The 24114-nt window shown below is 51.2% G+C and overlaps 1 protein-coding gene across 2 annotated transcripts in view; it reads right to left on the bottom strand.

Annotated features, from left to right (window-relative positions):
• The window catches only part of COL5A3 (collagen type V alpha 3 chain), a 39710-nt gene that overhangs the window by 5606 nt on the left and 9990 nt on the right, over positions 1-24114 (bottom strand). For both annotated transcript variants that reach the window (XM_066346756.1, XM_066346757.1), the window contains exons 11-62: positions 23617-23679; positions 23054-23128; positions 22891-22974; positions 22645-22701; positions 22502-22555; positions 22250-22303; positions 21073-21126; positions 20938-20991; positions 20705-20758; positions 20296-20340; positions 20142-20195; positions 19920-19964; positions 19748-19801; positions 19570-19614; positions 17971-18024; positions 17825-17869; positions 17631-17684; positions 15937-15981; positions 15782-15835; positions 15529-15636; positions 15043-15096; positions 11951-12004; positions 10652-10696; positions 10394-10447; positions 10229-10273; positions 9813-9866; positions 9661-9714; positions 9521-9574; positions 9280-9387; positions 9022-9111; positions 8702-8755; positions 7734-7841; positions 7525-7632; positions 7389-7442; positions 6815-6868; positions 6253-6360; positions 6125-6178; positions 5872-5925; positions 5710-5763; positions 5521-5574; positions 4887-4994; positions 4147-4200; positions 3776-3829; positions 3063-3116; positions 2749-2802; positions 2449-2556; positions 2234-2287; positions 1339-1392; positions 1068-1175; positions 785-838; positions 667-702; positions 190-243 (exon numbers count right to left, since the gene is read on the bottom strand). In XM_066346756.1, coding sequence (XP_066202853.1) covers positions 190-243; positions 667-702; positions 785-838; positions 1068-1175; positions 1339-1392; positions 2234-2287; positions 2449-2556; positions 2749-2802; positions 3063-3116; positions 3776-3829; positions 4147-4200; positions 4887-4994; positions 5521-5574; positions 5710-5763; positions 5872-5925; positions 6125-6178; positions 6253-6360; positions 6815-6868; positions 7389-7442; positions 7525-7632; positions 7734-7841; positions 8702-8755; positions 9022-9111; positions 9280-9387; positions 9521-9574; positions 9661-9714; positions 9813-9866; positions 10229-10273; positions 10394-10447; positions 10652-10696; positions 11951-12004; positions 15043-15096; positions 15529-15636; positions 15782-15835; positions 15937-15981; positions 17631-17684; positions 17825-17869; positions 17971-18024; positions 19570-19614; positions 19748-19801; positions 19920-19964; positions 20142-20195; positions 20296-20340; positions 20705-20758; positions 20938-20991; positions 21073-21126; positions 22250-22303; positions 22502-22555; positions 22645-22701; positions 22891-22974; positions 23054-23128; positions 23617-23679 — 3258 coding nt within the window. The remainder of the gene's footprint in view (positions 1-189; positions 244-666; positions 703-784; positions 839-1067; positions 1176-1338; positions 1393-2233; positions 2288-2448; positions 2557-2748; positions 2803-3062; positions 3117-3775; positions 3830-4146; positions 4201-4886; positions 4995-5520; positions 5575-5709; positions 5764-5871; positions 5926-6124; positions 6179-6252; positions 6361-6814; positions 6869-7388; positions 7443-7524; positions 7633-7733; positions 7842-8701; positions 8756-9021; positions 9112-9279; positions 9388-9520; positions 9575-9660; positions 9715-9812; positions 9867-10228; positions 10274-10393; positions 10448-10651; positions 10697-11950; positions 12005-15042; positions 15097-15528; positions 15637-15781; positions 15836-15936; positions 15982-17630; positions 17685-17824; positions 17870-17970; positions 18025-19569; positions 19615-19747; positions 19802-19919; positions 19965-20141; positions 20196-20295; positions 20341-20704; positions 20759-20937; positions 20992-21072; positions 21127-22249; positions 22304-22501; positions 22556-22644; positions 22702-22890; positions 22975-23053; positions 23129-23616; positions 23680-24114) is intronic.

Raw genomic sequence — 24114 nt, 5'->3', positions numbered from 1 at the left:
GGAAGACAGAGTGCAGAGAAGACCCGGTTGGCCCATGGATGTCACCCTAATCTCCCCTCACACAGCCCAGATCCCTCTTGAGCTTTCAAGACACCTGCATCCCCTGAACATCTGGCATGCGCCCCACTTGGTTCTGAGCACTAGGGGACCCACTGGAAACATTCTAACCCAAGTCCCTGGGGAACTTACCGGGGGCCCTGGGGGCCCTGGGGGTCCAGTGTCTCCACGAGGGCCAAGGGATCCCTGTAAGGAGAAATCACTTGGGGATGAACTCTCTGTGGAGACCCCTTCCTGCCAACACACGCCCACATGCACACACACCCAGAGCCCTGGGGGAGGGACATGCAATTTTCAGCACCAAGCATAAAGCACACATTTTCTTTCCATATTTTAACTCTGAAATCAGCATCTTAATGTCCTTGTCAAGTCATAGTCTACTTGTCAGAATTTTCTTTCATAGTAGTTTATAAAATAATGGTGCATCTTACAACTGATGACATCTTAGGTTTGATGAAACACAGTGGTAGGTGTTGAATAAATATTTGTCGAATGCATGATTGAGTGACTAAATAAATGAGTGAATGCAAAGGCATGGAAGGTTCTGGTACAGCAGATGGTGGGTGGGGAGCTGAAATGTGGAAGCCCAAGGAAACAGAGAATACTCACTGGTGAGCCCTTTGAGCCCTTCTGTCCCAGGGGGCCCTATAGGGTAGAAACAGACAGAGGTAGAGTCCTAGCTGGCTCACCATGGTGATCCCCACCTTGTAGACACCCTCATACTCACCGCCACACCTGGGGGCCCAGGGTGGCCCATGGAGCCACTGGGACCACGGGGACCCTGGAGAAAGGCCATCAGGGTCATCATTGACAGAGTTCATCTCTATGGTCCAGAAAAGCCTCCAGCCCCCTCTAGACACAGCTTCCAACCTTCAAGTCCCAATAGAGCCCTCATTTTCCCCAGACACAATCCCTAGTATTCCAGACCCAGGCTCCCCTAACCCCCAGAGTCCACAAACAGGCCCTCCTTTGAACACGTTTGTCCTACTTGGGGCAGGACACACACTCACAGGTTCTCCCTTGGGGCCAGCAGGGCCCTGCACTCCTGGAAACCCCTGGTCACCTTTCTCACCGGCCTCCCCAGGGGGGCCAATGAGGCCAATTAATCCGATGTGGCCCTGGAAGAGAAGAGAGGCATGTGTGGGGAAAGTAGGGGAGGTACTGGGAGATTTTTCCCCTCGAGCCCTGGAGTAATGCATTTGGGAGCAGAGGAGACCCCAATCTCCCAACCCTCTGGCCAAGGAGGAAATGGAGAGAAATAATAGAAGGAGGTATCCTTACCTTTTCCCCCTTGAGGCCAGCATCTCCCTTCAGCCCTGGGAGGCCAGGGGGGCCCTGGAAGAAGAGGAAGAGTCCATTAGTGAGACTCAAACATAAAATTTCACGGTCCATGTGGGTAATTGAGGAGTGGTCAAATGGGGAACTTTATCGATTTCAGGGGGGATTTACCAGGGACATGATCATTCTCTTCTTTCTCTCTCTTTTCGACCCATGCAGGGATGGATGGTCAGGAGAGAGGAGGAATGACAAGGGATAATGAAGGGGTTAGCTGGAGGATGGCTGATATGAATGACCAGTGGTGAAGATGTGTGGTGGTCAGTATAGATCAGTGGTAGTCAACCCGGTTCCTACCGCCCACTAGGGGGCGTTCCAGCTTTCATGGTGGGCAGTAGTGAAGCAACCAAAGTATAAATAAAAAGATAGATTTAACTATAGTAAGTTGTTTTATAAAGATTTATTCTGCCAAACTTAGCGAAAATCCGACATAAATTACTTGGTAAGTAATTATTATTATATGCTTTAACTTGCTGTAACTCTGCTTTATAAATTTTATAAAGTAAAGTTACTTCCCTACTTTATAAATCACCATTACTGTGGAACCAGTGGGCGGTTAGAAAATTTTACTACTAACAGATACAAAAGTGGGCGGTAGGTATAAAAAGGTTGACTACCCCTGGTATAGTATAGATCATAGATGGTCAGTTAGACTATCAAGATGGAGGGCCAGTACAGACCACCAAGATGAGTGGTCAGAATAGACAGTATACTTGGTCAGGGTAGACCTTCAGATAGTCAGTGGGGGGGTCAGCCTGACCATCAGCACCCGTGGTCCCTAGATAGTCACTGGCTACCAAGTTCTTAGTGCCAGAGCCTCAGGGACAAAGAAGTTTCTCACCAGGGGGCCAGGAGGGCCCATCTGTCCAGGAGGTCCTAGGAGGCCTGGTTCACCCTGGGATGAAACAGAACATGGGGGGGATTGCACCCTGCCAGAATCCAGTGTACATGCCCCTCCCCCTCCCAGGGTCAGCCACCACCCCCCCCGCAATTGCAGTGCGAAATTATAAAGTGTGATCCTACCCCCCCAGCCCATTCCTCTTCCAGCCCACTCACCAGAGGGCCAGGGATCCCTCGAAGACCCTCAGGCCCAACACGCCCAGGGGGCCCTTGAGCCCCCACAGGGCCAGTCCTCCCCACAAGCCCGTCAGGACCTGGCTCCCCCTAAAATGTACAGGGACAGGGGAGAGGACAGAGAGAGTCAGGGCACACCTGCCTGACCCTCTAACCAAGAAGCTTCAGGGAGGGGGAGGAAATTGGGGCACATGTGAGGTCACAGGGCTCCTCTCCATTCTGATGGCCAGCTATTGGCTGAGGAGTCAGGGCAGGGACCCTCCCTGGGCAAAGGGCACTTACCTTAGCACCTTTCTCCCCTTCTCTGCCTTCTCGACCCATGCGGCCAGAAAGACCCTGAAAAGAAACAGTTAGAGGGGGCCCTTTGGGAATAACTGGGATGTTGTATGAATGAGTGGGGGCCTAGTGGGCATAAGTGGGGCCTGAGGGGGTAAGTGGGGCCTGAGGGGGTGAATGGGACCTTGTGGGGCCTGAGGGTGTGGAGGGACCTATGAGGATGAGAAGGGACCTGTCAGGGACCTGTGGAGTAAGTGGTGGCCTGTCAGGGTGAGTGGGTCAAGGTTGGAGCCAGGACAGGAGGGCAGGTCATCACTCACCCTCTTGCCCGGGGGCCCGGGGGGGCCGGGTTCCCCAGAAGCACCCGGTGGACCCTGTGGAGATTTTAACAGCGCCAGGATAGAATTCACTAATGTTGGTTGACCATGACTATGTTTCAGGATTCCTTTGACACAAACCTTCACTCAACACCAATCATCTCCTCCCTGCTCCCTCAAGCTTCCCACATTCATGGTCAGGCCCCAGAGAAGCAAAGTGTGGGAGACAGGCTGTAAACTGACAAAGTCCTTATAGCCTAAGGCTTAGTTTAAGACTAAGCTCTTCTTTACACCCTTCTAAGACTAAGATCTTCCCCACACCCTTGACTGTTGCATGGTGGGGAGGGAGGGTGCACTCTTATGAGGAATCCCATTTATGCCTCAGATGTGTGACTTTGTATCAGAGACTTCCTTATTTGCATACGGTTCTGCACTATGTAATAAAGCAAAGGGGCTTTGCTTTTACTCTTGCAAGCTAAAGGCGTTGCAGAGACCTCCCGATCCCATCCTTTTTCTCTCTGAGTTTATTTCTTCATTCCACACCATTCTCGCTCAGGACCTGGACAATTACTAGCCACGCTGGTCCACGGCAGCAAAGCAGGCATACCTACAGGGGCCCTGGGTACCTCCTTAACCCACTCCTTTGGCAACTCCAATTCACCTCCTCATCAGACCCAACCCCCTCCCAGCACCACATTCTCTGCTTCTTCACTCACCGGTCCTCCAACATCACCAGGGTCTCCTTTCTCCCCTGAGAAACCATCTAGACCCTGCAGGGGTAGGGGAAGAGTTGGGAGGGGTCATGGGGGCACATGAGAGTTTGGGGCTGAGGTTTGGAGGCTAATGAAGGTTATTTGTTCTAGCGACCTTGCCTAGGCCTATGGGGGTGAGGAGAGCAGGATACCAGGTCTGTGAGGTGAAGGAGGACCTGTGAGTGTGAGTGGGGAACTGTAGTGTGGGAGGGCTATGGGTGTGAGTGGGGGCCTGCAGGGATAAGTAGGTTCTGTGGGGATGAGCGAGAACCTGTGGGGGTGAGAATTAGGGAATATGATATGGGCTTGGTGGGGGAAGGAGGGCTCAAACCCACCGAAACTCCAGGGTCTCCAGGGGGTCCTAGATCTCCTGGGAGCCCTGTGGGGCCCTGAAACACAGAATGATGAATAATCACATCTTGGAATTATTGCACGTTCGTTTGTTTGTTCATTCATTCATTCGACAGATAAATGATACCCAGGCAGTTCTGGTTGTTGGAGAACCATGGTGAATAAGACACAAAATTTCCACCCTGGTAGAGAGAACATTCTAATGTTTAATGTATGCAGGTGCTCAGCTGAGAGCCTTACATGCATTGTCTCATGTGGTCCTCCCAGCAGCCTCCCTGCTCAGGACTCACAGACAGAACTGATCCAGAGGGAAGCAGCAGGTGTTGAGGTAGTGAGATCCAAATGGTGTTCCCATAGACCTGAAGCTCCTCATTGCCCTGCAACCCCCAACTGAGCCCCATGGCTACGGCAGGAGGGTCTCAACCTCTGCCTGATGGCAAACCCACATCAGTGCCAATCTCAACCTTGTCCTTCCCAACATTAGAATGATTCCTTGTGGAAGCAAATTTCACCCCCCTCCCACGAACACACACAATGACATATAACCGCCATATTTTCATGTTGACTGATTGCTCATTCCATCATTCATTCATTTAACCATGTTCTGGGTTTCTCGTAGAATCAGCACAATGGAGGACAGGACACTTGACTGGAAGTTGGAAGCAGGCTGGACTAGAATGAGTGCCTCTCCCATATCTCTGCCTTCACTCCCTCCAGGACTTACCATGTTCCCTTTGGCTCCATCCTCCCCAGGGGGGCCCTTCTTGCCTGGGGGTCCTGCAGCCCCAGATGGGCCTGTGTCCCCTTTTTCACCAACTTCTCCTTTGGGTCCCTTTGCAGAAATGGAAGTCAGAAGTGCCTGGACTCTCCAAGGGTCAAGGTTAGCATACCCGGACTTAGAAATCTGGGTGGTCTGGGACTTTCCTAGGATCAGGGATCAGAGTAGTCTAAACTTTTCAAGGGTAAGGAGTCAAAGGGATCTTGGACTTATAAGAATCAGGTATCAAGATGGTCTAGTTGCCTCGGGGTCATGAGCAAATTTGGCCTAGCCCATGTGCCACCCTTGAGTGAATTAGAAAAGGAGCCCCTGTGGGCAGCTCATCCCCAAGGCAGGGCTCATGTTAGATCTGAGCTCCCATCTACCCCTCCAGTCCCACACTCTTGTGCAGTGCACAACCTGGAGAACTGTATGTAGCACTGACACCTTCTAAGGTTCTGTCATCAAGATAACCCAGGACACCCATAGATTCTGGGTCAGTGGGTGACTTAGGACTGTCCATTGATCCAGGTAGCCTAAGATGCCCAGAGGCCAGGGGTTCCCTGAGATGGGTGTACGGGCACAGGACACAGTCACTCACAGGGATGCCGGGAGCTCCTGGGAGTCCTGGGTCCCCAGCCTCCCCTGGCTCACCCTGCAGGAGGCAAAGTGAGAGCAGGGAGAGGTTTGGTCCTGGCAGACAAGGAGAGGTTCCCCAGAACAGCCACCCCCAATTAAGACTGGTTGTGCCTCCACCACCCTGTGCAGGCTGTTTTCCTCTCTCTCTCACCTTCTCACCCACAGCGCCCAGTTGACCAACTCCTCCAGGCAGCCCTGGAGGGCCCTGAAGAGACAGCAAAGAAGAGAGGTGGGACTGTGGGATCCCAACCTCTCATTCTTGGGAAATATGTCCCCACCTCTGAGGCCTTTCCCCCAGCCCCAGAGTCCTCACCTCTGATCCACTAGGGCCAGGGGGACCCCGAGGACCTGGAGCTCCATGGGGACCCTGTGGAACAGTCAAAATAACATCAAGTGACCCCATGGCCCCTCAAAGGACTTCAGTACCCACAAACAGCACCCTTGATGCTTGTGACCTGCAATATTCTGAAATGACAATGTGTCTTGTGATAGCACCCCACACTGATCTAATGGTCACCCTCGCCCAGCTACTCCTCTCCCCCCCATCTTCTCCCCATTGTCCGTACCATGGACCCCACATCTCCAACTTCTCCTTTTTCTCCAGGAGGGCCTGGCAGTCCCTGTGGAACAAAGAAACAAGATTGGGGCATAGGATGGAGGAACAGAGGCTGTACCCCCAAACTCAGACACCCACCTGTGGGCCAGGAGGACCAATCACTCCCATGAAGCCTCTCACTCCATCATCTCCTTTTTGCCCAAAGAGGCCTGGGGGTCCTCGGCGTCCCTGAGCCCCATCTGCTCCCTGGGAGGAGAGGGCCAGGCGAAGTTAGGGTCCGGATCAATGGATGGAAATAGGCTCAGGGTCAAAGTTAGGATTGAGGTTGATGGTTGGAGCCAGGGCTGAGGTAAAGTTTGGAGTGGGTCAGGGTTGGGTTTAGAGTTGGGGGTGTTGGTTAAAGGCCAGAGTTTGGGAATGAAGTCAAAGGTTGAGTCAAAGTTTTGAGATGAGCATTGGGTGCTGAGTCAGGTTCAGATTAAGATCAAGGTCATGAACAAGGTTCAGATGGGGTTGAGATGGGATTTAGGGTTGGGTTTGAGATTTGGATTGAGACAGATTCTGGGATCCATTTATACTGAGTGTCAGCATGGAGGAGTAGATTAGGATTGGAAGTGAGTCTGGGCCTGAGTCCAGGTATAGGACACTGTCCCATCCCAGAAGGGATCGAGGAGATGGTCATAAAGCTGAGAGCACCTACCGGGGAACCTGGGTATCCCACAGGACCCCGTATCCCTGTTGGTCCAGGTGGGCCCTGGAGGAGGAAACAGAGTTTTTCAAAGCCCTCAAGTTCAAGATTAGGGGGTGGCATAGAGCTGTCAATCACTGTCCCCTGCCCACTGCCGCAATCAGGAAGCTGCAGCTGCACCCACACCCCAACCCTGTCTTCCTAACCTACAACTGATAAGATCAGGCGTAGACATCTGTCCTAAGCTTGCCCATCAGCACCCAGGGACAGATGCTGGGAGCTGTGACTGCAGTCCTGAAGGGAAGCTCAGAGCCATGCAGAGTCACAGCATGAGACAACGATGCCACCAAGTAAAAGGGAGGAGACAGCGCTGCCTTAGCACCTCCGCATCCTGGGGGGTGGGGGTGGGGCAGCGACTATGTTGGCCCCTTTATTTCAGGCAGTTTGAATGCCTTCTGTTACTTGCAGGTGTCAAGATTGGGCTCAGGAAGGCAGGAATCTCTGCGAGCTTTCCCTCACCTGCCCGTCCTCCACATCCCTCTCCCCTCCCTGAGGACCCACCGCCCCCCAGAGAGGCCCCCCTTACCGCATCACCCTTGTTGCCTTTGCTCCCCTTGTGACCAGGCGTGCCCACTTCCCCCTGCAGAGGAAACAGGGTGAGAGAGGGCTCCGCCCCCCCACCCTCGGCCTTCACCAGTTTCTCCCTCTCCATGAGCTCTCACCTTGTCCCCTTCCTCGCCAGAAGGCCCGACAGCTCCAGGGGGGCCCAGAGGCCCCAGGGGCCCTTGGATCCCATCTTGGCCAGTGGGGCCAGGGGGGCCACGTTCACCCTGGTCAGGGAGTAGAAGGAGGGACATCAGAGGCTAGGGCAGGAGTGGGGTTCTGCTAGTGGAGGGTCTGGTATGTGGAATGGTGTAGGAAGAGCACCTACCGGGGACCCCTTCTCGCCTGCAGGGCCAACAGGACCTTGGCCTCCACTTTGGCCAGGAAGCCCAATGCCTCCTGCTGGGCCTATAGGACCACGTTCCCCAGGGGAGCCCTAAAAACAGGGGTGATGGGTCAAAAAGAATAGCAATAGCAGTAGTTCTCATTTCTGGAGGGTTTTCAAGCGGCCAGGCCCTGACTTTAGGTGATCACCAACAGGTATCCAATCAGTTCCCCAAACAGCATTTGAGGGCTCGGTGAACAAGCCAGGGCAAGTGCTTCCTCTAACTAGCCCTCAGGGCTCCCTCCTCACTCAAAACAAACAAAATAAAAAGTCCTCCCTCCCTGCCCTCACGTCCTCCTACTTTCACCCTCACTCACTCCCCTCCAGCCACATGACCTCCTTGCTGTTTCCTCCAGTGAGCCAGGCATGGCCCAGCCTCAGAGCCTTTGCACATGTTGTCCCTCTGCCTGCAGTGCTGCTCCCACAGACATCCACCCAGTTCCTTCCTTACCTCCTCAGATCTCAACTCAAATGCCACCCTCTCAAGAGGCCTCTCCTGACCAGCCTATTTCAACTGCTCTTCCCCTGCTCCCCTCTCTACAGCACTTTGTTTGGGGACATACATCAGTGCTGACCTCCCACCTCCCCAACTACAACATAACCCCCAGAAAAAAAGGACGTTTTATATGTTTTTGTCTGGGACACAAGTAAGCATGTCTCAGACAGATCATCTCATCAAGTTATATGATCAGTTATGAGATAGGCTTTGTTACAGATGAGGAAACCGAGGCTCACAGAGTGACATGAGTGCCCAGCCAGTGAGTGACAGAGCTGGATGTGACACAGGCCTGTTTGACTCTCAAAATAATGGGCTTAATAATGACAATGCTCAGCTCCCCAGACACCCCAAGATCCCTCCACTGTACTCACCCCCACACACACATGCAAATGGGGTTGTACTTTGTACTTACATTGGCTCCAATGGGGCCGGGGGGGCCCTTGTCACCCTTCAAACCAGTAGGTCCCTGAAAGAGGAGATGATTCACAGTCAAGAGACCCCAACAAGTGTCCCCAGGTCCTGTCTTCACTTTGGGGAGCTCGCAGCTCCCACCACCTTCCAGGCACTAAAGTTCGAGTTGGTCTCCTCCAGGTTATTCCTTGTTATTCCTTTACTTTCACGGTTGGCCCCACCCAGAATATAGTCACTATGTCCCTGCTCTGAGCCCCCCATTTTCTTTTCTGCTTCACAGCCCAGACAGGCACATACAAGAAGGCTCCAAAGGATACTCACCGGGTTCCCTGGGGCTCCTTGGGGGCCGGGGACACCCCTAGGTCCAGGTGGTCCTTCCTTCCCATGGGGTCCAAGAGGCCCCAGGTCCCCCTGAAGGAGTGCAGAGGAGGAAGGTCAGGTCCCAGGCAGGGTGGTCTCTCCCTCGTCTGTGAGTCTGGGACCCTCCCTTAGGGGGCTAATTCTGAGCCTTCAGGAAGCACAGGCTCATTGAAGGACTCTGAGGCCACTCTGCCGAGATGTCCCAAGGCAGGGTCTCACCTTGTTCCCCTCTCTGCCTTCCAGTCCTGGAAGACCTTGTTCACCAGGAGGTCCAGGAGGGCCTGGGGACCCCCTCTCACCTAGCGGTCCTGCTTCTCCTGTCTTTCCCTGGAGAGGAAAGGGAACAAGGCTCACCTTGAATGGAGGTGGTCTGGGGTGGGAGGTCAATCTGAGATCCACTTCCCCTACAAATATCCCCCAATTGGTATAAAACTGGGGGAACTGTGGAGTCCACTCTAACCTGAGGACCCACGACACCAGCTGGACCAGGTAGGCCTGTTTGACCTTGAAAGCCCTGGGGAGGAAAATTAAAAAGAGGTGTCACACAGGAGGGTGGGAAATAAAGAGCCAAATGGGGTTAGAGGTCAAGGGGTCACTCACCAATTCTCCTCTCTGTCCAGGATGCCCAGGTTGCCCGTCTTTCCCCTGGGGGCCCTGAAGGTCAAGGCGGGAGAGAGTCAAGGCACAAATAAGGAGCCTCTTCACTCCCCAGCTCCCCTCCCACCCCCCCAATTGGGGGTGAGCTCACTCACAGGGGGACCTTTTGGCCCAGAGAATCCAGGGGGCCCTTGTAGGCCTGGGAGGCCCTGAAATGCAACCAGAAGTCGTTATTCATCCCTCCTGCCTGGCGTCCCCGCACCCCACATAATGACAAGAGCTAGCACATATTGAGCACCTTCTGCTTGTTAAGTACAGTGCCCAATACAGAAGTCATTTCAATCACCCCTGCAGCCCTTGGGATGGAGACTATGGTTATTTCCATCTGGTAGGGGGGAAACTGAGAACCAGAGAGGTTAAATGACTTGCCCAAGGTCACACAGGAGGTAAGTGCCTGAGGTAGGATTTGAACTCATGGCTTTGACTTCAGAAGCTGTGCTCTTTACACTGCATTATAACGTCTCCCTCCCTCCTGGATTTGCCTCTTACCCAGAAACACACACACACTCACCTTTTCTCCAGGGATCCCAGGGGCCCCATCCTGGCCTACATCACCCTAGGATAGAGTGAATGAGATTCAGGTCACAGAACAAACTCAACTAGGAAGGACCAGAGGGCTTGCTGAGCTTGGGCAGAGCGCCTGCCCAGGGGGCCTGATCACCCATCCACCCCATACCTTGGGGCCTGGTTGTCCTGTGGCACCTGGTTGCCCCCTCTCTCCACGGGAGCCCTGAATAGAAAAGAAACAAAGATTAAACTGAGAGGGTGGAGGAGTCGAGGAGATGAGATCAAGCCCTCTGGGTCCCCTCCCCCCTGACTCTCCCTCTTGTCCCACCAGGGACACTGACATAACCCAAATCTTTTTCCTTGCTCCCCCCTCCTTCGATGCTGCCCCCCAGAACCCTGTGGGTAGGGAAGCTCCCCATTTTCTTACTGGTGGTCCCCGCTCTCCTTCCAGACCTGGCTGCCCTGCCTTCCCCTGGAAAATAGATCAGGTGAGGGGAAATAACAGAGTTATGGTACAAACAATAACAAACACACAAAGCACCTCATCACAGACTTGGAAAGGTCTGCCCATTCATTCACAAGCCTTTCATTCACATGCACACACATATACACACAACCAGGCAAATCACAGACGTGTATGTTTGCATCTAGAACAGTGGTAGTCAACCTGGTCCCTACCGCCCACTAGGGGGCGTTCCAGCTTTCATGGTGGGCTGTAGCAGAGCAACCAAAGTATAAATAAAAAGATAGATTTAACTATAGTGAGTTGTTTTATAAAGATTTATTCTGCCAAACTTAGCGAAAATCGACATAAAGTACTTGGTAAGTAATTATTAAATGCTTTAACTTGCTGTAACTCTGCTTTATAAATTTTATAAAGTAAAGTTACTTCCCTACTTTATAAATCACCATTACTGTGGAACCAGTGGGCGGTTAGAAAATTTACTACTAACAGATACAAAAGTGGGCAGTAGGTATAAAAAGGTTGACTATCCCTGGTCTAGAGGTTCCACACATGCAAGCAGGTTTGCAGACATGGACACCTGTTTATCATAGCTGCACAGTACGCACACATGACAGCAGGCTATCATGACATGCACTGAGTGAGTGCAGCCTCAGGCTGCCACGTGGAGCTCGTAATGCAATGTGTTCCTTGAACACATGTGCACACCAAACTCATCCCTGCATGGATTTATGTGAGGATACAGTCTTGATAAACATAGCACATACATGCCCTCATGTACATGCAGACTCATGATCAGTTGACACGGCAACAGTGCACACAGAGCACAGTAGTGCACACATGTATACACCATCACTCAGTGTACACAGACATACACATGCATGTGAGTATCACATCTTTTCACACACATGTACATGCCCCTCAGACACATTTATGTCCATAGTCGCATAATTTATATGTAGGCTCATGCCCCATTCACCATCACAAGCTCACAGGCTGCAGCACACAGACACCCTCTAATCTGCACTGAGACACATGTGACACACATGCACATGTGTACACATAGGAACATGTGCCATAATGCCAGGCGGGGTCATAATGCCGGGGGCAATACATGTGCCTTGCATTGCACGTGGGAAGAAGTGTGTACACAAGTGCTTCCAGGCCTCGACACAGACACCCAGGGGCCCACTCCCCATCGTGCACAGCCACAATGTGCCCCAGGTAAGCCTTCCCTTCCCCCCACCCTCCATCACAACTTACCCGCCTCCCTTTCTCTCCTAATGGTCCCACAGGACCAGCAAGGCCATTAGATCCCTGTGTAGAGAGAATCGGAGAGAAGAAACAGGGGGAGGGTGTGGGTGGTGGCCAACATAGGCTCCTCACCCCATTCAACTACCCATCCTCTCAGGTCTTTCTAGGCCACTGATTCCAGAAGCTTCTTTGGTGCCTCCAGCCCCAGCCTCCTCCAGAGCAGCCCTCTGTCCTCTTCTCCCCTCACTCTCTCCCCTTCCTCACTCCACTCCAGCCACACTGGCCTGAATATTACTCAGAGGACACCAACAATCTGCTGCCCTGAGGCCTTTGCACTGGCTGCTCCCATTGCCTCAGATGCTCTCCTCCTCTCAGGCCATACAGAGCCAGCTACTCCTCATCATTGAGAGTTCATTCAGACACCTGGCTTTCTGCCACCTCCCTGACCACAACATCCTCTGAGTCACCCTCTGTCTATTACATTGCCCTATTGTGTTTTCCCCATAATATTGGTATTGAAATGACCTTATTGGCCTTGGCTGATCAGTGGTACAGCATCAAACCAGTGTGTGGAAGTCCTGGGTTTGATTCCCAGTGAGGGCACACAGGAGAAGAGACCATCTGCCTCTCCACCCCACCCCTTCTATCTCTCTTTCTCTCCCACAGCCATGGTTCCAATGGTTTGAGAAAAGTTGGCCCTGGACACTGAGGTTGGCTCCATGGCCTCAGCCTCAGGTGCTAAAATAGCTTGATTGCTGAGCAACATAGCTGTGGCCCAGCCGGGCAGAGCATTGCCTGATAGGGGCTTGCCGGGTGGATCCTAGTCAAGGCGCATGCCATGTGGGAGTCTGTCTCTGCCTCCCCACCTCTCACTTAATAAAACAAAAAAGAAAGAAAGAAACAGCCTCATTCACTTGCTTACTTATTCACTATCTGTTTTCCCCCATTAGGACATAGTGCTCTGGTCTTATTCCCCACTGCCTGGCATGTAGTGGGAGCTTCCTCGATGTCTGTTAACTGACCCACTCCAGGCACCCTGTCCTGCCTACCTTGAAAGCATCCTCCCGCCCTGGCCGGTTGGCTCAGCGGTAGAGCGTTGGCCTGGCGTGCGGGGGACCCGGGTTCAATTCCCGGCCAGGGCACATAGGAGAAGCGCCCATTTGCTTCTCCAGCCCCCCCCCTTCCTCTCTGTCTCTCTTTTCCCCTCCCGCAGCCAAGGCTCCATTGGAGCAAAGATGGCCCAGGCACTGGGGATGGCTCCTTGGCCTCTGCCCCAGGCGCTAGAGTGGCTCTCGTCGCGGCAGAGCGACGCCCTGGAGGGGCAGAGCATCGCCCCCTGGTGGGCAGAGCGTCGCCCCTGGTGGGCGTGCCGGGTGGATCCCGGTCGGGCGCATGCGGGAGTCTGTCTGACTGTCTCTCCCCGTTTCCAGCTTCAGAAAAATACAAAAAAAAAAAAAAAAAAAAGAAAGCATCCTCCCTCCCTCCACCTGGAGAAAGACATCATGGGATCTGATAGCCCCTCCCACCCCTCACTGTTTTGAATCCAAGATCCATCACTGTATGGTCTTGGGAAAATGGCAGCTTAACCCCTCTGAGAATCAGTATCCTTGTTTGTAGTAAGCAATATCTCTGTCACAAGGTTTTGATGCGGCTCAAATAAGGATAAAGTGCAGAAAGTGTTTTACACAATACTTGGCACATAGTAAGTACTCAAAAGATGTTGGCTGTCGTTGTTATTCATGATTATTGCTATCTCCTCTGAACTGAATAGTTCCCCTTCAAAATTCACATGCTGAAGCTCTAATACCCAGTGCAATGGTATTTGGAGCTGAGGCCTTTGGGAGATAATTAATTCATATCAGTGGAGCCCTCATGAATGGGATCATTGCACTTAAAATAAGAGGAGATTAGATCTCTCTCTCTCTCTCCCTACCCTCATCATGTGAGGATACAGAAAGATGACCTCTACAAACAAGAAAGACCCTTCACCAGAATCTGATCTCAGACTGGCACCCTCCAGAATTGTGAGAAATAAATTTCTTGTTGTTTAAACTGCCCAGTCTAAGGTATTTCTGTTCTAGCAGCCTGAGATAAACAAGACACGGATCTCAACCTAACAGACACACCGTGCCTCCCATGATGCAGTGCTTGGTGCCCAGGACACACCAACTGGTCCTGGTCCAGTGGCTTTGCTCTAACTTCCATGAACTTCTCCCACAGACTGAGTTCTATTCTTAGCTATGGTGCCTTGAGTTTATTCCCAAACCCAATTATATCAGCTGCCTTTGCTATTGGACCCATGTGACTTCATGAAAGTTTATAAAAACTGATGCAATGTATAAAGGAAAAGAAAGATGTCTATCAAGTCAAAGTTAAGTGGGGAAAGACTCCATATAAAGGGAAGGAAATCACTAAAAAGCAACCGCTGTCGTATTAGGCATGCTCAGGATAGCTGTGCCAGGCTGAGAGGAGGGAGCATAGAACTCGGGATGAATTCTGCACTAAGATTTCTTCCCAGTAGTCTTTCAGCTTCTGCTCCACTTTAGAGAAACAAAAAACTGTAAATCATTAGTGATGTAATATGGGTGTAGTTTTGGCAAGAAGACTTCTCTCATCAGTAGCCTCATCCATCAAAACATTGGCAAGCAATGTACCTTTTTATATAAGTACACTTTATTGTAACTTATTACTAATTCAAGATATGTAAGATATGCATTTTTTATGATTCTCTTCCTTACTGAATTTGTTTGAACCAATTTCAATCACACCAAATAAGAAAGGTCCTACAATTTTAACATCATAAAAACATCATTATTATAATCAAGTGGATAAAATAGATATTACTGGTATCTCCATGGGACAACTGAAAAAATAGGCTCAAGAGACTTGCTCAGGGTCCCTTAGCAAGTAAGGGGTGACTTGCCCAAAGTTATATAGTGCCTAATGGGTGGGTATTTGAGCCTAAGTCAATCTGTTGCCAAAACTCATATCTTATGCTGTTTATCAGTGACCCATGTGGTAGATAGCTCACCCTCCAGACCCCAGATGTTAACCAGTCTCTGAAACTTGCCTTGCCCACCTTCAGCCCCCTAGCTTCTTACCTTAGAGCCTGGACGTCCTGGGTAACCTGGGAGACCTGGCACCCCAAGTTTGCCCTGCAGAGAAATTACGGAAAGAAAGTCAGAAGTTGCAACCTGGAGGCCAGAGGGGTAGGACAGGGTGGCCAAGGCATGGTAGAGGGAGCAGCAGCGTGAGAGTCAGGCAAGCAGGACTTCAGGTCTTGGCTCCTACCTGGTAAGGGCCTTGGGAAGCTCATTTAACCATTCCAAATCTCAGTTTCCTTATCCATAAAATGGGGATTAAAATGCCCATTGCATGTGGTGGTTATGGGAATAAAAATCAGACAATGTGCATGGAATTGCTCTGTAATGCTAAGCTGAGGACTTAAGGGAGATGATGAGGAGGGTAGCAGCCTCCTGAATTGGAGAGAAAAGGGCAGAGGGCAGAAGGCAAAAGGCCAGGGAACAGCGTGGCCACGGGATGGGAAGCCGGAGGGTAGATGGGGAGGGTAAGCGAGGTCCATTCACCTTTTCCCCAGCTGAGCCTGGGGGCCCCTCCTCACCAGGCAGCCCCTCCTGCCCTTTCAGCCCTTCAGGACCATCCTCTCCCCGGGAACCTGGGGGCCCGGGGGGGCCCTGGAATAGAAAGGAGATGCCCTGATATCAGTCCCTTTGTCACTCTTGCTCCTTTCAGCCCCCTGTCTTAGCCCCAACTCACCCCCTCCCTGTCTTCCCCATGTCCCCCAAATCCACAAGACCCCTTATCTGGGGATCACCTTACCCGATCTCCTTTAAGCCCCCCATCTCCCTTGAAGCCTGGGAAGCCATCCTCTCCCTGAATAGGAGAGATTACAGAAGTCAGAGGTCAGGCTTTCAGGGAAGGGACATGGGCAGAGCCCCATTATTAGGGCCCCCCAAGAATCCTCTTCTTCTCACCTTCTCGCCTTTCTCCCCCTGAAGGCCCCGGTTGCCAGAGGTACCCTAAAAAAACAAAGAAGCTCTCAGGTCCTTCCCCTGCTTAAGAAGGGCCCCAAACTCAGGCCACTGCCCCAAAACAGCCAGGACAGTCCCAAGAGAATGCTGGACTGGAGCAGGGTCAGGGCAACCACAGAGGAAATGCTCTTTTCCAAAGCCCACTAGTGTGTGCGAAAATGCCTCCCTCCCATCTGTTCTTCCTGGCAGCCTCCCAAGGTCATCTGCATGGGGATGTTCAGGGAAGGCCAAATTTCCCAGTAAATAATTCCCATCTACCAGGGACACTGTGTCCACATTTCCTTCTGGCAGGAGAAGGAGGATGAACATTCCAGGCCCCAGCCTCACTCTGAAGGCAAAGGAATGTTCCCCATTGTACTGGCTACAATGTGACTCTGTGCCTGGCAACAAGGCAAGTCTATGCTTGCCTGCAGCCAGATTGCTCAGTGCAGCCCAGATGCCGCTCAGCTTTGGCCCCAAGGAAAGCTCCACTTGGCTACAGTGTCACTGAGCTCAGAAACTCCAACGAAGTGACACTAGAATGCCATCTAACTGTGTGTTCTGAAGATAGTGTGACTGCCTCCAGCCACAGGGAGGAGACACAGTGTAACTGAGCTTAGTGACTACAATGAAATTGCACTTGTATACAGCCTACTATGTGTTTTGAGGACAGCAATTCAGTGGACCGTGATGTAACTGAGCTTGGCAAGAGCGCTTCTCTGGTCCTGGCTGCAAGGTATAACAAAGGTTTCAACTAAATATAACTATGCCTGACTACAATGTAACTCTGCATTTGGCCACCCATTGGACTCTGGCCTCCCCCCTGGTTATAGTAACTAAACTTCCTCCAATGCAAAAATGTAGAGAGCTGACTCTTGGCTACCACCAAACTCTGTTCTTAGACCACAGGTAATATGTACCTGTACTTGTCTACAATGTAACTGGACTGAGCTACCAAATAGAGACATGTATCCCCACGTCTCTGCCCTTGGGCAATAGCGTGCCTCTATTTAGTCAAGGTGTGGCTCTCAGCTAGTCCCCACATTGTTTATGCTTATGGTCACGTGACTCTGGGATTAAGTTTTAAAACAACCCTCTGCTTGGCCCTGGATGGGTGACTCAATGGACAGAACATTGTCCCAGTGTGTCAAGGTCACAGATTTGATTCCCAAGTCAGGGCACATAAGAGAAGCAACCAATAAGTGTACAACTAAATGGAACAACTGAGTGGAACGAGTTGATACTTCTCTCTCTCTCTCTCTCCTTTTCCTCCCTCCCCCTTCTTCTTCTTCTTCTCTCTCTCTCTCTCAAATCAGTGGGAAAAAATTTTTTTTAACCTTCTGCTTGACTACAATGTGCTGATCTGGACTTGGACATGGCATATGTGCTTACAGTGAAATAGGTTCAGCCTCAAATGGACTTAACTGTTCTCAACTACAAGCTGACACTACATTGTAATACTGTCCTTCGGCTGTTCAGCTCCAAAGTAACACACACACTTCCATACATTGCCACTCGGACCCAAACCCCACTCCTACTAGACTTTGCCTGGCAAACGGATTCTTCTCGTCACACACACAGGTGTTTCTGCTGGAGCAGGCTTCCTGAAGCCAAGGCTGACAAATCACCCCTACCTGCAAGCTCCAAGTGTCACCTACCTTGACGCCCCGAGGTCCAGGATATCCCCTAGAGCCTGCCGACCCTGGTGGACCCTGAGATGAGATAAAATTAGCGCCATCCTGTCCTTGCCCTCTCCATGTTCTCAGTGTCCTCGTCTCTCTCCTCATTAGCCCGACTGCTGGCCCTGGATACCAACCCTCAACCCCACCCAGCCTCTCTCCAGATCACTTACCTGGGCCCCTTTCTCTCCCGTGGGGCCCTCATGGCCTGGGTGACCCTGGGGGGAAATATTCTAAGTTGTCAGAGACCTACATTTACCACCCAAATTCCCAAGCCTCTCCTTTCCTCTTCCTCCTTCTTCCAGCATCCAGTTCTTACCGGAGGGCCATCAGATCCTGTGAGGCCTGCAATTCCTGGGTGGCCAGGGGGACCCTGAAAGATAATGAATGGGAGGAGGAAACAGAACATCCCAGAGCCAGGGATTCCACCAGGAACAGCCCTACTCACACATGCAGCTACATCAAGGTTCCAGAATGAATCGAGTCCAGGGACCAGGAATTCTAACTTCCTGTGTGACCCTGACTGAGCCCCCTCCCCTCTCTGAGCCACAGAAATCCTCTACCTCTGGTAGGGTTAAGACAAGGGATGGAAAAACAGTGTGAGAGACATGTTGAGGTGGAAGATCCCTAGCCACACCCCTTTCTTTAGAAGTACTTCACACAGCTTCATCTGAAGAAGGATGGGCCCCTATGTCCTGCAAACAGAGGCAGGCAACTTGGCCCAGCTAAGCCAATCAGATTCTCTCTTGAAATTCACCCAATAGAAACTGGGATCAGCTGGATTAGGGTAAAGAAACTATAGCCCCAGCTGGGTAGCTCAGTTGGTTAGAGCATCACCCCATACACCGAGGTCGTGGGTTTGATCCCCAGTGAGGTCACATACAAAGAATCAACCAATAAATGCATAAATAAGTGGAACAACAAGTCAGTGCTTCTTTCTCTTTCTCTCTCTAAAATCAATCAATAAAAAATATTTTTAAAAAACTATAACTTCATGAGGAGCTGTGGACTGAAATGGTAACAGAGCAGCTCAAGATCATGTAGAAATGAAGGTGGATCTGACTAGGTGGTGGCGCAGTGGATAGAGCACCGGACTGGGATGCAGAGGACCCAGGTTCAAAACTCCAATGTCGCCAGGTTGAACACAGCCTCATCCAGCTTGAGCACGGGCTCACCAGCAAGAGTGCAGTGTTGCTGGCTTGAGTGTGGGATCATAGACATGACCTCATGGTCGCTGGCTTGCGCCCAAAGGTCACTGGCTTGAGCCCAAAGGTCACTGGCTTGAGCCCAAAGGTCGTTAGTTGAAGCCTAAGGTCGCTGGCTTGAGCAAGAGGTCCCTCGCTCTGCTGTAGCCCCTTTACCCTGATCAAGGCACATATGAGCATATGAGAAAGAATCACTGAACAACTAAGGAGCCACAATGAAGAACTGATGCTTCTCATCTCTCTCCCTTCCTGTCTGTCTGTCCCTCTCTCTGTCTTTCTCTCTGTCACCAAAAAAAGAAAAAGAAAGAAAGAAACGAAGGTGGGGCGAGAACACACTAAAATACACGTAGAAAGAAGCCTGTCTGTCTGGGGGAGGCAGAAACATGTGCAGAGGAACAAAGCTGACACCATAGGATCCCAGAGAAAGGGCTTTCTTGACCCATGAGTCTTGGTAATATTTTCTATGACTGGCTTCTGAGGGTTCCCCTGTATCTTGACAATATCCCCTTATGTGATCTAGCTTTGGTGGCTTTCAATTTCTCACAGCCTACCCTTACTCAACAATGACACTTTAACTCTGGGCTTGTTTAAGGAATGTTGCCATTTATCATTATCCAGAACTAACAAAAGAGACCATAGTGGGAAGTTTTTCCTGTAACAGAAATGAAACAAGATATGGTTGGGGGTGGGCAGCAGATAGAGCTGTCACTCACCTTCTCCCCAGGAATGCCAATGAGCCCCTGGGGGCCAGGGAGTCCCTGGGGACATAAGGAAAAGAGAACAAATGAAGGCATGAGAAAGGGGTGGTAGGTGTTGCAGTCGGGGCTGGGAGGGGTCTGTGACCTTGGCTGACCACAACCACCCTATATTATTGCAAAAGATAGCTCAAACCTGGGACCCAGGATTTCCCTGCTGTCCTGGGGGGCCTGGTTCTCCTGGAGGTCCCTGGGGAGAAAGTCGGGGTTTCATGAAACTGGAAGCGATCGTGGTGTCAAGGTGTCAGTGAGGTTGACATGGGGCCAGAGTGTCAGACAGCATCAGGGTCAGGGGGTAGAACACATACCACATTTCCTTTGGCACCTGGAGCACCATCAATTCCAAATGCACCCTGGGAAAGGAGAAGCCATGAGACTGGGCAGATGCATGGCTGACACAAGCACAGGAGCCTGCGCCCGAGACACGGTGAAGCGCAGTGGAAAGGTGAGTGCACAGAGAGGAAACCAGGCAACAGAAGTGGCCATGCAGAGAAGACAGGCATGGATGCAGAAGACAATGACATTCTCACCGGGCTTCCTGGGGGCCCAGGGGAGCCTCTAGGGCCAAGAAGTCCTCGAGGACCCTGCAAAGAAGTGGGAATATGATTCCCTCATCACTGTTCTGAGTCCCCATAAATCCTGACTTCTGTCCCTTGCACCAGGCAAGGGGTCCCTGATACTCACCGGCTCCCCAGCCTGGCCAGTGGGCCCCGGAGGTCCCTGTGCTCCCTGTGGGAAAGCATCACCATTTGGGAAGGGGGAAGGTAGGACCCTTGGAGAACCACCTTCTCTTATCTGGACAGCCCCTTCCAGGGGACCCCAGAGCCAGAGCATGTGCCAGGATCCAGCTGACTGAGCACATGTGATTGGATGCAGGCTTGTGACCCCAAACCTGTATGTGCCATCCTGAGTCTCACCTCCCAACTCCATTGTTAGCCCACAGCTCTCAGCCTATCTTTTTGAGCCTCACAGGGGCCTCCTGCCCCCCAGTGCAGACCCTGGTTCCTCATCATGTCCCCTGAGTACTCTCCTCCTCTCTGACTCATTCTGGTTTTCCCACCCAAACCATCCCCTCGCTCTCTTTCAAACATACCTTCTTACCATCTTCTCCTGGGGGACCAGGTTGCCCCATATGACCAAAGTCACCCTGGGATGAGGAACAAAACATGGAAAGGTGGGAGTGAAGATCAGCAACCCAGGAAAAAAGACAGCACATAAAGGGTGAGGACTCAGACACAGGAATGGAGGCTCTGATGTTGGGGTAGGAAAGGGCTCGTGAATATTGGGAGAAGGTTTGGGCATGTGGGAAGCACCTTGCACACTCACCCTTTGGCCCATCTCACCAGGCAGTCCTGGAAGGCCATCAAAGCCCCTATCACCCTATACAAAAGACACCATCTGAACCTCGAATCCTTGACCCTGACATTTCCTCCAAGTTCCAGCCCTGACCTCATCACCTACCTTAGGTCCTGTGTCTCCTGGGAGGCCCCGAGCCCCATCTGCTCCAGACCGACCCTGTGAGGGAAGTGACATCATCTAGATACCTACTACCATTTATTAAGTATTTTCCTGAGACAGAATCCTATGATGGGAGCTTCTGAGTATATTAATTTAACCTTCCAAATATATATATCAAACCCACCCATTACTCTTTATAACCATTGCCCTTTCTGGCCCTGGACAGTTGGCTCAGTGGTAGAGCATCAGCCCAACATGTGGATATCCTGGGTTTGATTCCTGGTCAGGGCACAGAGGAGAAGCAACCATCTGCTTCTCCCCCCCCCCATTTTCCCTTTTCTCTCTCTCTCTCTTTGTCTCCCATAGCCATGGCTTGATTGGAGCAAGTTGGCCCTGGGTGCTGAGGACAGCTCCATGGCCTCTGCCTCAGGCACTAAGAAGAGCTCTGTTGCTGAGCAATGGAGCAATATCCCAGATAGGTAAATCATCGCCCCCTAGTGGGTTTGCCAGGTGGATTCTGGTGGGGGTGCATGCGGGAGTCAGTCTCTCTCTCTCTCTGCCTTCCCTCCTCTCACTAAATAAAAATAAGTAAGTAAATAAATAAAAAAACATTGCCTCTTCTCTAGTCCAAGTCACTATCATCACAAAAATTAAGAACATTCATCTCCAGGCTCCGACTGAGTAACTCAGTTAGTTAGAGTGTTGTCCTGATACATCAAAGTTGTGGATTCAATCCCCAGTCAGGGCACATACAAGAATCAACCAATGAATGCATAAGTGGAACAACAAATCAATGTTTCTCTCTCCCTCTTTCTCTAAAATCAATTAAAAAAAGAAAAAGAACAAAGAACCCTCATCTTCAGTCTTCACTAATCACCCTGCTGTGTGTCTCCCATGGGATTACTGTGTCTGCCATTTCCCTAATGTCCCAGACTTCTTTCTTGTACATGTTCCACTGGAATGCCTGGCTCCTGTCCATCCAGTTCTACCTCAGATCTCAGCTCAAGCCTCATGTCCTCGGGCAAGATCTTTGGTTACATACTCAGTGGAGCTGCTATTCTTGGTCTTCTACTCTTATCCCACCAAGGACACCAACAGAAACTGGGAGCACAAAGCTGAAGCTCATGTTGGATGTTAAGTGACAGATGAGAGATGACCTGAGGATCTAGCAGTCACTCACCATCTTGCCCTGCTGGCCAGGGGGTCCAACACGTCCCTGAAGGCCTCGGGGACCCTAAAAGAGAAAAAAAAAGAAAAATGGAAAAAATAATAAGGAAAAAGGACTTATTTTAAATCATTTCCTATGAAGGGCAGTAATTGCAAGAGTATCTTCAGCCCCTTTGTCATTTTCCCCAACTAGCACTTTATCCTGCGGCTCTGAAGATGCCTTCGCATCCTTCTGCATTCCTGTTCCCACCCCTACCAATCTCACCTGTGGCCCCATTTCTCCCATCTCTCCTTTCAGACCTGGATACCCAGGGAGACCCTTGGAAGAAGAAATGGAATAATGCAATTAGAGTAGTTTCCCCCTCTCCACTGAGGTATCTCCCTCCTCCATGCAGCCTCCATACTCACCACGGGGCCTGGGCGCCCAGTGAGCCCTACTGGGCCAGGCGGTCCTTTCATAGAGAGCTGGAAAGATAGAGGGCAACAGAGCATCAGTCACCCACAAGACTCCAACACCTTCCCCCCGCCAAAGGGATCTTAAGGAGACAAATATCTACTTGTCTCCTGACTAGCCCTTCATTAACCCACATCTCTGCCATTCCCTTAATGTCCTCTCATTATCCCACAGCAGCCCCCGTATTGTCCTCCACACACCTGAGCCTGTTGCAGTATTGCCTGCGCCTGGGCCTGCTGGAAGGAGACTGGGGGTCCTTTGAGGGAGCCGCTTGCAAACTGGAACTAGTGGGCAACTGGTAGTGAGGGGAGCCCCGAGGAAAGGCTGCACCCCCAAGGCTGTGCCACCCTATCTCCTTCTTACCGGCATCATGATCACTGTGCCTGGTAGGCCCCGGACTCCATCAATTCCAGGGATTCCTGGGAGGCCAGCAGGGCCCTAAGAAAGGGAGAGACAGAAAGAGGCAGAAGAGGACAGAGAGACAGGGGTGAGAGATAGAGATCGAGGAGGAAAGGGGTGAAGGCAGAGAGGAGAGAGAAACAGAGACAGAGAAAGATGGAGATGGGGAGAAAGAGAAAGAGAGTAGGAAAGAGAAAGACAGATGTAGGGAGGGAAAAGGAGTCATAAAAAGTCAGTGACAGAAGAGAAAGATACAGAGACATCGGGAGAGAAACAGAGATAAAAGACACTCAGAGATAGAGACAGAAAGAGGGCGTAAATAGGAGACAGGCCCCCAGAGACAGAAGAGGAGCCAGAGCAAGAGTGACAATTCACAGATGGGGAGAGAGAAGCAGGAGGGGTCAGCACCAGCTCCAGGATAGTATCCCCAGTCCCAGCTTCTGAGATTCATTTTCAGACATCCATGTGCCCAACCTCAGCTCCACAGCCTGAAACCAGAGGGATATACCCCGGGGGGAGTCTCTTACCGGTAGACCAGGATCCCCAGAGAATCCTGGGGGTCCAGGAGGGCCTGAGGGGCCAACCACCCCCTGTTGAAGACAGAGGAACAGAGGTCATGAGAAGTAGAAAGTTTGAACCAGGCTGACTTGCAACCCACCCACCACTGACCCTGGCCCCATGCTGACTTTCCCACCCTATCACTGAGCCATTCCTGGTCCCCTGACACTACACTCACCCACATCAATCCCTTTAACACCCCAATCTCTATTTTGACATTCTTTGAGCCTCAACTGTTCAATGGTCTTTGAATAACCTGCCAATATTACAGTATTTCCCTATGTATAAGACGCTCCCATGTATAAGACGCACCTTAATTTGGGGGCCCGAAATTTGAAAAAAAAAAGTGTATTACATAAAGTTATTGAACTCAAGTTTTATTCATCATAAAATTGAAACAATTCCTCATCACTGTCAAAACTCCCATCCATTAGCTTGTCTTCATCTGTGTCTGATGACGAATCACT

Source organism: Saccopteryx leptura, chromosome 1, assembly GCF_036850995.1.
Source record: "Saccopteryx leptura isolate mSacLep1 chromosome 1, mSacLep1_pri_phased_curated, whole genome shotgun sequence".
Classification (NCBI taxonomy): Eukaryota; Metazoa; Chordata; class Mammalia; order Chiroptera; family Emballonuridae; genus Saccopteryx; species Saccopteryx leptura.
This window is presented reverse-complemented; position numbering and strand designations above follow the sequence as displayed.